Genomic DNA, 10,348 nt, shown 5'->3' with positions numbered 1-10,348 from the left:
CCACGTAAAATTATTTTAACAATATAAAATTAATAAAAAAAATTTTTAATATTAATTTCTTTCCTGGTTTCTCCCCCTGAAAAAATGTCTACGGGTACCTTTAGGTTTTGTTTCAGGTTTTTTGTTAAGTAAAATTTCAAACACTGAAAAAATGAAATTACTTCAATATTTCTCCATTTAGATTTAGTGAAAAAAGAAGTTGGAGAAAATTTATGGAAGTAGGTAATATTTAAATCATATTACCTCGTTATAGCTCTTAAAATTCAAACAATAATTCTATTTTATTCTTGAATAAATCTTTAAATAGAGTTTAAAAAAAATTTTTTAATGGAAATAAATAATGACATATGGAAGACATATAATTTTAAAATGGGAAGGAAAAAAAAAAGGCTATTTAAAAGTTATAATTTTCACACAATCCAGATTAAAATATAACTTTACAAATATGTATTGAGTTTTTTATTATACAATTCATAATGTGAATATTGTATAAAAATTGTGAAATTACAAATGGCTAGAATAAAATGAGAGATGACTTTTATAAAATATGTTTTATAAACAAATTCAATTGAGATTATGATAAAATTAGCTCGATTCTAAAAATAATACATTTAAAATTAAAAATGAAAATATAAAAAATCATTAATGATATAAAATTTATCAGAAAAAATATATCGCTGAACTATTTTACTACCTTCCAAATCTGTTCCTTATTTATTCCAAAAACATAAAACGACGCCAGATAATTGCAGTAAATATAAAATCTATTATTATTTAGCATCAAAACTAATGCAAAACAATATTACAGTGAACGCTAGATTATAATTTGCATAGAATCTAACGTTATATAATGCTGGAGAAAATAGCAACCTTTTATATGTTTTTAATATTCGAAATTCGTGCAAAATAACGTTAGATTTTTCAAATTTTCTAATATTATACGCTACTTGGATCTTTTTATTACTTATAATCAATTAACAATCAATGATAGATTCCTTTTTTCTTTCATTAATTGATGATTGAATCTAAGGAAATAAAACAGAGAACTAAAACAATAATAATAACACTTTATTTTTAAGAATGCTATATTATTTCAATGGTCAGGAGTAACAAGCTGCAAGTAGTCGCTACTGTTTTTCGTCGTGTGTAGTACGCAGCTTCGAAAAAAAAAGAAAGAAAAGTGTGATGCAAGTAGTTTGTAGTGATTTCTCGCAACTACTTTTAATGTTGGTTCAGTAAAGAAACAAGATTCGAAGAAACCCAACGAATTTTTTGAATATTATAGAGTCCTGCAGTGGACTGTTCGTTAAGACCCGGTTCCCAGCAAATCACCGAAGTCAAGCATCACTGGCTGCGGTCAGTGTGCGGGTGGGTAACCACTTGGATCAGTTTGCGTAGGGACCGAGGGTGTGCGGTATTGGTCCTCGTCAAACTGTGCTACCGTAAAGTGCTCGACTTCGCGCGTAGGTCGTCGGGGTGCCATCCCCTCCGCAGAGGATCAAAATTGTGGTGGCATGTCTTCGGATCATCCTTCGGGATGTTTCTCAGACCGTCGCGAATAGCCCATTGTGCAGCTCTAGTGCGACGTAAATTAACAACAACAACAATCTTATAGAATAATAGCTAATTTATCACTTTTGTTACACCTTCAAATGTATATGCTCATGAATATTTTTTCTTGGAGGAAATTAAAAAGCATAAGATATAATAAAATTGCAACTCTTCTTACAATTTCCTAGCATTTTTAAATCAAATATTCTCCGCCGTTAAAGGCATGTAAAGTTGTAGATTAAAAGAACAAATTCAAAAAAAAATTGTTAAAATAACAAGTTGGTTTCTTGTAAACATAAATATATATTTCTTAACAATTCCTTATGTTTAAATAAGCTAATTTTTTATTCAAAACCATTTTGAATATGGGCATAAATTAAGTTCAGAAATGTAAGTGCAAAGTCGGCAAGCAAACCGAATTCGAAGATGTGTCTGAGAACCTTATTGGTGAAAATACATTTTCATGAGAAACACTCGTTTCTCGTTCGCATAGCGTCTGCGATTTTCTTTTTATACAGTGAGAATAGCCATTTTAGTTTCATCAAAATTCACTCTTTAATGAAAATAGGGTAGGAAGAGAAATATTTGTTGCCATATTTCAGTTATGAAAACTTAAATACGTCTAGATTCATAGCAACCGTAACGTAAACAAACAATTTGAGCTTAAAACGATGTCTGAATCAATTGAAAAAATTGGACTGTATTTTGATGATTTAAATAAAATTCGTGTTTTAGATCCTGAAGCCAGTCAGAAAACTAATGCTTTGAAAGAAGAATGCAAAGAATATGTTAGCAGTAAGTCAATAATTTTTTAAGTATACATACGTTCTGCTTTATTGTTTATTACACCAGTGTTATATTTTAATAGTAAATTTATTGGATACTTTTTATATAGGATTTAATAAGCAAATGACACATCAGCAATAATAAATGTTAATTTATCTTTTGCTTGATCTGTAAAGATTGTGCATAATTTTGAATAAGATTGATAAAGTAAGCAACGAGACAATACACCATCACAAATATGTTAATCCTATTAAAATGTCTAATATAAATTGCAAAATTTCCTAATATTTTTTATAGATTTAGCTAGAAAAGCTTATAAGGCTCAAATTTTTCTTTTCATAAGTCTGTAAAATGTAATGCTTTTACTTCGCTTTGCCAAACCTTCATTTTCAAATATATTAGTTTAAATTAACATTTTCTACGTAGATTAACATGTTTTTATTAAAGATTTCGAATGTAAGTATTTATTTTTATTTTTCCATGATTTGCTTTAGTCATTATTTTTGCTACTTTAATACCTTAATTTTTCTTACTCGTACATATTTGTTCTTGTTGACATTTAGAATGTAATATTTTTTTTCTCCCATACTTCAATTTTTACCTAGTTCTTGATATCACGACGGTAACATCATTCTTTTTCAATTCTTTCTTCTTAAGAGCGCCTTTCTTTCCACTTCTGCCGTGATGTCATGTCCGGGTAGCTTTCTTTTCTCCTACACTTTGGGGACCTTTTTTTGATAGGTCACCAAAAAGTTGGCCTTGCCATAGTTATTTTTCTCTTAAGTGCTTTATAAGTAAGCAAGAATTTTTTAAAGCACTTTCAGTTTTTTGGAGAATCATGTTCTGTAATTGTTAAAAAGGCACTTATAGAAAGTTAATTTGTTCAAAGTATTAATGTCATTAAAGTGCTGTGCAGAAATGTGTTTCCACTTATATAAAATTCAAACTTTTTTTACCATTTAATAACATTTTAATAAATGTATTAATTCGAAAAATGTACCCAATTATTCAAATGTAACAAAATATTTTTAAATAATGTCTCAGAAATAAAAAAAACACACTACAACTTGATTATTTATGGTAGAGCGAGCTATAATAAACAATAGTATAATATATTTAATGAGTCGAAACATTTCTAATTATACCTGAAAAAAAGTATGCAAGCTAAGGGAACTTTTTAATTTATTGAAAATTTTTCACATTTACCGTGTGCTATCTTAATGATTTGAGTGACTGACTTGAAATTTGCTCATCCATTGGTCCCCAACCCCCGGCCGGTACCGTTTCCTAAATCAAACAGTACTGGCCCCCAATGGAATATTATTTTCGGACAATATTTCCATTTTATTTACTGTAGTGTATTTCTACCGGGTTTGTATGACTTACTACATGCAAATAGTTAGCTGGGAGCTGGGAAACATTGCCTTAAACCGCACTATTGCCTCGAATGTTACTCTATTTTGTTTTCAATGCATATTTACATCACATTAAAACTATGTTAAATAAATTAAATATATTAAATCAAAATCATCTTAAATATTCAATGTTTGTCTCTCCCTCAGAGGGCCGCAGAAAAATTATCAAACATTGACCAGTTCGCTGAGATATAAAGGTTGGGGTGCACTAGTGCAGATCATAGTTTCTTAACTGCAGGTTCCACCACTGGTTAACCATGGTTAACCAGTGCTGAAAGAATCAATATAAATTTTATTTATATTTAGATAGGTTTAAGCTGGAATAAAACAAGAATCTTTTACTCATGTTTATGCAACTCATTCATCTGAAGGCACAAGCAAAAAATAATTTATACATAATTTTTTTAAAATTTGATTTAATGTTAGTTTAAATAACTTTGTATTTTGAGGTAATAGATTTTTACATAATTGTAAATTCTTATTTGAAATAGAAAATTTGAACAAATTAAATTTAATTAAAAATTTAAAAATAAAAATTCCTTGAAATTTTATAACTTTTTAGTTTCAAAATACTATACATTATAATATAAAATATTCGGTCAATGAACTGTAAATAAACTATTCGATAATAATCTATCAATTGTTATAATATAACTCTATAAATTATTTAGTCTAGTCTGTTCAAATTTTGGTTTCAGATTATTATGCATTATAATTCATACTTAATATAGGTACTATTTGGCAGAGCCTGTTCAAATATTGTATTTTGTCATTTAAAATTACGCAGCCAAAATTAAGTAAAATTAAATGAAAAAATTTGACTATCTTTAAAATTAAAAAAAATTAACTAATCTGAAAATGATATATTTTGCATGAAATTATTTTTGGATAAACGAGTCTTACAATTTTCTGCAAAAAAAGAAAGTTCTTTATTATTTCCAGAGATGTAGTAAAATACATCAAAAGTGAAATTAATATTAAAAAGCTGAAATTTTTTGAATGCTATCCTAACTACACTATTTGTAAAAAAAATTCTAGATTGCTAGAACCATAACAGATTGCATTTCAAAAATCAGAAGTTTAAATCATATGATAAAAAAGGTATGTTTATTCAGAGAAAGTACGTTTTTTGGATCTGATTTTGTGACTGATGAATTAATTGATTATATTTGAAAGGTTAGCTCCTTAAACTATTAAAATAGCATTTTAATAAGTGAAACTCTGATTATTTGCTAAAAAGTTACTAAGTTTTTTTTTTTTTTTTTTGCTCATTGTATGTCATTTTAAATTAAAGGTTCAGAGAATTATTGTATATAAGTTTATCTCTGGGCCATCAGTTTGGGTAGCTCTAAAATTCGAAACGAAAAATTTAATTAAATATCCTTATCCATCTTCCTCATGTAGACTTTTCGATCTTTTTTTTAAAATAAAAAACAAGGATCTAAATCATATTTCATTTGTATTGAGTAAATTTTCTCATCCTGGCTTTTATGTAGTTTTTAGATGCTTAAAATGTTTTTATAATTTTGCACTTTTTAAGTCTGTTGTTGGTATTGTAGCTACTACCAATATTTAAATATCCATCATAAACTATTCTGATACTTTTAACTTGTGCTGCCATCTGTTAGTAACTTAAGTTCTATTGAAATGCATCGGAATAAAATTTGAATTTGTAATAAAATTTAAGGAATGTATACAGTAATTTCCCTTCATTTTTTCTTTTCATTTATTTCCAATGTAACATTTAAAAACTCCTTTAGTCGATACCCTCCCACTGCGGAGTTGTGGGAAACGACAGTGCAGATCTTTTGGCCAAGAAGGGCGTCTCAATTATTTAAATTCCTTCCCGCTCAATACCATTTTGTTTCATTAAGAAAAGGGTGACAGATTGCATAAAAGAGTGTCCCTCAAAGAACTGTCCAAAAGAGTGTCCGATAAACCTTGGAGAGATTTAGTCCCAAAATCCTATATTTGCCCAAGGTGTAGAGCTGTGGCAGAATTCCGCCTGGCCACTGGACACGACTCTCTTCTTAAACATCTCAGCAGAATTAACATTGCTCCTTCTCCCATCTGCACACTTTGTAACTTTGGGAAGGAAATGGATGCCGCCCATATTATGCACTGTCCTGCTTTCCGCAGGTCTTCTCTAGCCGAGCGATATTGGAAAACCAAAGACATTTTGAATTAATGGACTCAAGTTACTGCATTATGTTTTCCATCTTTTATTGTATTTTACTTTTCTTATTGTGCTGTAACTACTGTCCAATAAATTTGTGATTGGAAATTAAAAAAAAAGACATTTAAAAATTAATTATCTAATAAAAGTTACTTTTATCATTTTAGAAATATCTGAGTTTCAAACTGTGGTAGATGGATTTCTTCAAATATCTGACAATTTGGCTTCTGAAGTTGAAAAATCAAAACTTAAAGTAAGTAGTTATTTTCTATATAAAAATATCTAGCATCCAATAAACTAAACCGAAATATTTTTGTAATTGAGCAGACCTGCCAACTCTCAGGTTTTTTTACTAATCAATGTATGAATAAGAGGACGAGTGCATAATTTGCCTATCGCCCCTGAAACTAACCTCCAGATCAGCAATTTTGTAGTGATTTACTGTACACTGACATTTCAGTACAGATTTTTTTTAATTCTTTTGATTGGATCAATTCAAAATGGTGTAAAGTCAGCATCAGGGAAATTAATACCTATATGTTAATGCTACATGCCTACAATGTGTGTTGACCAAGTTATCACTGATGGTATAAATAATTCCTTGATATGATTTATACCACTGTAGCGATAAAAAATAATACACTTTTTATTCTCTTCCTCGTTTTAATTATAATTTTACACTTATTAAAGTAAGGATTTTAACTAAGTTATCTTATATTCACATTCAACATCACAGCTATAATTTAAGCTTATTTAAGTGAAATCTAGAATCTGAACACTCTTTCTAAAGTTGCCTTTGTTTCATAAAAATTCGACTGTACTTTGATACAGATTGTAGCATAGCTGCCACTACAATTATTAAAATCCTATTCACTAGTATATTAGACATGTTAACTCGATTCTATCCAGGTGACTATTTGATAGATGAAGGCTGATATTGTCAGTGGCCTACACTCACTTTGGTGATTTTCGGGTGTAATCTGAATGTGCTTACCTACCTCAATATGAACGTGCTTAGTTTGATGCATGGAACACAGTTTACAGTTGACTTGCTGTTTGAGACTGTGACATTGTCCTTCTCACACTGTTGCAACTCAGTATGGATCACACACAATGGAGGCATGCCAACACTCAACTACTGTTGCAACACAAAAGCGACCCTGTCCATAACCGTGATCTTAATACAGTTCTCTCGGCCTATTATATTTGTTGCAAAGTTTTATTTATGTTGAAAATTAATGTTTAAAAATAATTCTACTATTTGTATTTTATCGATAAGAGATGTTTATGTATTGAGAAAAAATAATGTTTTTAAACAAACTTGTTTTATACACCTTACCATTTTGAAAATTGAGAAAACTGAGCAATTGCTGCGGGGGAAAAAAGCAACTGAAAATTGTGAAATTTGAGCAAGTACTGCAATCAAGATTCTAACCTTAACTTGAGTCATGTATAGAACAGTTTTAAACTGGATGTATGATTAATATGTTCTTAATGCATAGATATCTCTCATTAATAAAATGTAGGCAATTAAACTAGTTAAAGCATTTTTTTTCACAAGAACTTAATTTAAGTGAAAAAAAATGTAACTTAAGTATTCTTTTAGATATTAACCAATATTAGAGAAATTAAATTTCACGCATCAGCTACCATCAAAGGCAGCTTTTATATTGTACATTGATCTGTAAAACTTCTTTCATTTTGCTCTGCCTTACTGTACAATGATCTATGCTCGATGTTCTAGACATATGTTGTTTGTAAAATTAATTGTTTGTTTCTTAAAATTTAAATACCACTTGTCAAATTTCCTTTTTATTTGTAGAAATTTAAACAATTTGATATTTCCCCATACAGTCGAACCTTGATCCATCATTCATCTTTTGTTTGTTCCAAAGAATCGTCTTGTGTTAATGGTCCAAAAGATTCAAATATTTTAAGTAAATAAATGTATTTATCTTTCTTTCTGTATTAATATTTTTACAATAAATACAACATTTTTTCAACTTAAACTTCTAATACTTGCTGTAAATTTATTAATTTTCAATTCTTACTTCTTTATTACATATACTTACTTCTTTATAAGTCATAACTGCCATGCCATTATAGCCATTACTTATTTCCTAACTTGTTTTCTTATGGATTTTTTTTTTATAAGGTTCATTTTTCTTGTTTATTTGAACCTAATCCTTTTCTAAATAAATAAATACATTTTTATTTAATTTCATAAAGAGCAAATGCAATTATTTCTATTTTAATTAATAAATAATAATTTATAATTAATTTATTTTTCAAAGTTTTTTAACTATATATCAAAATTTACTTTTCATCTTACTTTCTTTAAACTGCTTTATTTTTGCCTCAAAAAATTTTCAATTACAGGGTTAAATTAAATACTAATGGTCTTTTTAGTGAATTTGTAAACCTGATTATTTAAATTGAATTCAGTAATGCAGGTTTGGCTTTGTTTTGGCAGTATTTTTTTTTTTCAATAATTTACATGTAATGGATTTCTTCCCAGCACAATATTTTAGATTGATCGACATTCGTCGTTTTCCTCTATCTCTTGTTCGCAATGAATGGTCTCATGAGAAATCATGGTACTACTGTATCTTAATAATATTTTTTATTTGATATCATTTACTCAACTAGTTCCTCTGGTTGTTAATTGTTGTGCATATTAATTATACATACAAATACATTTATTTATTATTATGCATATTAATTATGCATACATATACCTTTTATGAACATAATTATTTAATGTTACTTAAATTAATTTATCATTCCTTTTTCTGAGCTTATTCCATTTGTTATGTTTTACTATGCACATTTTAGTTCAGGGCTCGAAAAACAGCCCGTCCTCGACGGTCAAAAATTCTCGACGGTCAAAAATTCTCGGCGGACAACGAATTTCTTGAAACCGACGTCCGCGCGGACGGCCATTTTCCCGTTAATGTTCGTGATACATTTTCAATTTTTGTTATCTTACAAGAGTCTTGTAAGTTACAAGGCAGCAAAATGACCCACAATACAGCAACATACTGCTCATATATTGATGTTTTCTCTGTGGGAGTACTGCAGCGGTTGAAAGGGGCTTTGCAGCAATAAACTTACAAAAAAACACAATACGTACTGGTCTTAAACAAGAAGCTTTAAAAGCAATTATGAACATCTACCTAAATGGAAAACCCCTTTCAGATTTCTGTTTAGAAACCTCTGTAAATCATTGGCTTGATTGTGGAACTGGCAAGCGTCATATTTGATTCATTTAAAAAACGCAGTACCCTCGGATAACTTGACATTCCAGATAACTTGACCCTTGTCATTTAAATTATTTCATTAAAGAAATACTAGGTTACTATTAGTAACCTAGTATGACTGTATAATGTAATCCTAGTAGCGACTAATTCATTGTGCAATTTATATAAATGTTTGTAATAAATAGGAGAAAATTATATTTTTATTTATTTAAAAGCGACGGTTTAGTTTCATCGGAGGACGGGTGCATTGTTGGACAAGCCGTCCTCAGGGACGGGTAAAATTTCTAAGTTTTTTCGAGCCCTGTTTTAGTCTTTTACTTACCTTATTTAAAAAAAATTTTTTTTTTTTTTTAATTTTAAAGAGTTGTAAGAAATTACCTTATCTTGCTTACAATTAAAACACTTTTAATTAATATTTATCACAATATTTGAAATTTTATTCACAGATTTTGAAACAAGAGCATACTCATTATCCACCAATTTGTTTGTAAATATTGTAAACGTAGAATACTTTTCCTATACGCTGATATTTTTTCAAAGACTAATATTAATAATCTAAATATTATGTATTACATCTATGAGATACTTTTATTGTTGTTTTTCATCTTTTTAATAGGCTATAGGCTCAAGAAATTTGTTGAAATCTATTACTAAACAAAGAGAAGCACAGCAACAACAGCTGCAAGCATTAATTATAGAGAAAAAACTGCAATTAGAGAGGTGAATGATTTAAAATTTGAAAGAAAAAAAAATTTACTGCGCAAAATTGTTTTCACATTTACTATTGTCTATTGTTTCAGGTTAAAAGTACAACATGAATCTTTAAAGAAAGAAGAGATTGAGCAAAATGAATTAATAGAACAATTTTTAATGCAAAAATAGTTGAAGAATGTGTTTGTTTAAGTACATTGTGTTGTAAATATATGTAAATATGCATATCTTAATATATCTAGAAAAGAATATGTGTGCATTTCTTTTATGCATTATCACAATTATATTTGGCATTTTTGTGAAAGCCAAATATAATTGTGATAATTGGCTTTCACAAAATTGCCAAATATAATAAGACATCTAAATTGTACCACACTAATCTAGTGATTTTATACATTATATGATGCATTATAATTAAAAAAATATTCCAAATAATAATGTAATAAAAG

At 28.6% G+C, this 10,348-nt stretch overlaps 1 protein-coding gene across 2 annotated transcripts; it reads left to right on the top strand.

The window, feature by feature from the left end:
• Nucleotides 1-2,147: 2,147 nt before the first annotated feature.
• LOC107446998 (intraflagellar transport protein 20 homolog) lies at nucleotides 2,148-10,148 on the top strand. Of its 2 annotated transcripts, XR_015435449.1 has the most exons (5): nucleotides 2,148-2,346; nucleotides 6,096-6,181; nucleotides 7,751-7,865; nucleotides 9,805-9,908; nucleotides 9,989-10,148. XR_015435449.1 is itself a non-coding variant. In XM_016061793.5 (4 exons), exons 1-4 carry the CDS (start codon nucleotides 2,223-2,225, stop codon nucleotides 10,068-10,070), a joined length of 396 nt encoding a protein of 131 aa, XP_015917279.3. In that variant the 5' UTR covers nucleotides 2,152-2,222; the 3' UTR covers nucleotides 10,071-10,148. The 2 variants fall into 2 exon arrangements, 1 of the variants encoding a protein (XP_015917279.3); XM_016061793.5 differs by lacking the exon at nucleotides 7,751-7,865 and having other exon boundaries at nucleotides 2,152-2,346.
• Nucleotides 10,149-10,348: the final 200 nt, after the last annotated feature.

Source organism: Parasteatoda tepidariorum, chromosome 7 (genome assembly GCF_982258835.1).
Source record: "Parasteatoda tepidariorum strain Cologne lab strain chromosome 7, Ptep-v5.0, whole genome shotgun sequence".
Lineage (NCBI taxonomy): Eukaryota > Metazoa > Arthropoda > Arachnida > Araneae > Theridiidae > Parasteatoda > Parasteatoda tepidariorum.
This window is presented reverse-complemented; position numbering and strand designations above follow the sequence as displayed.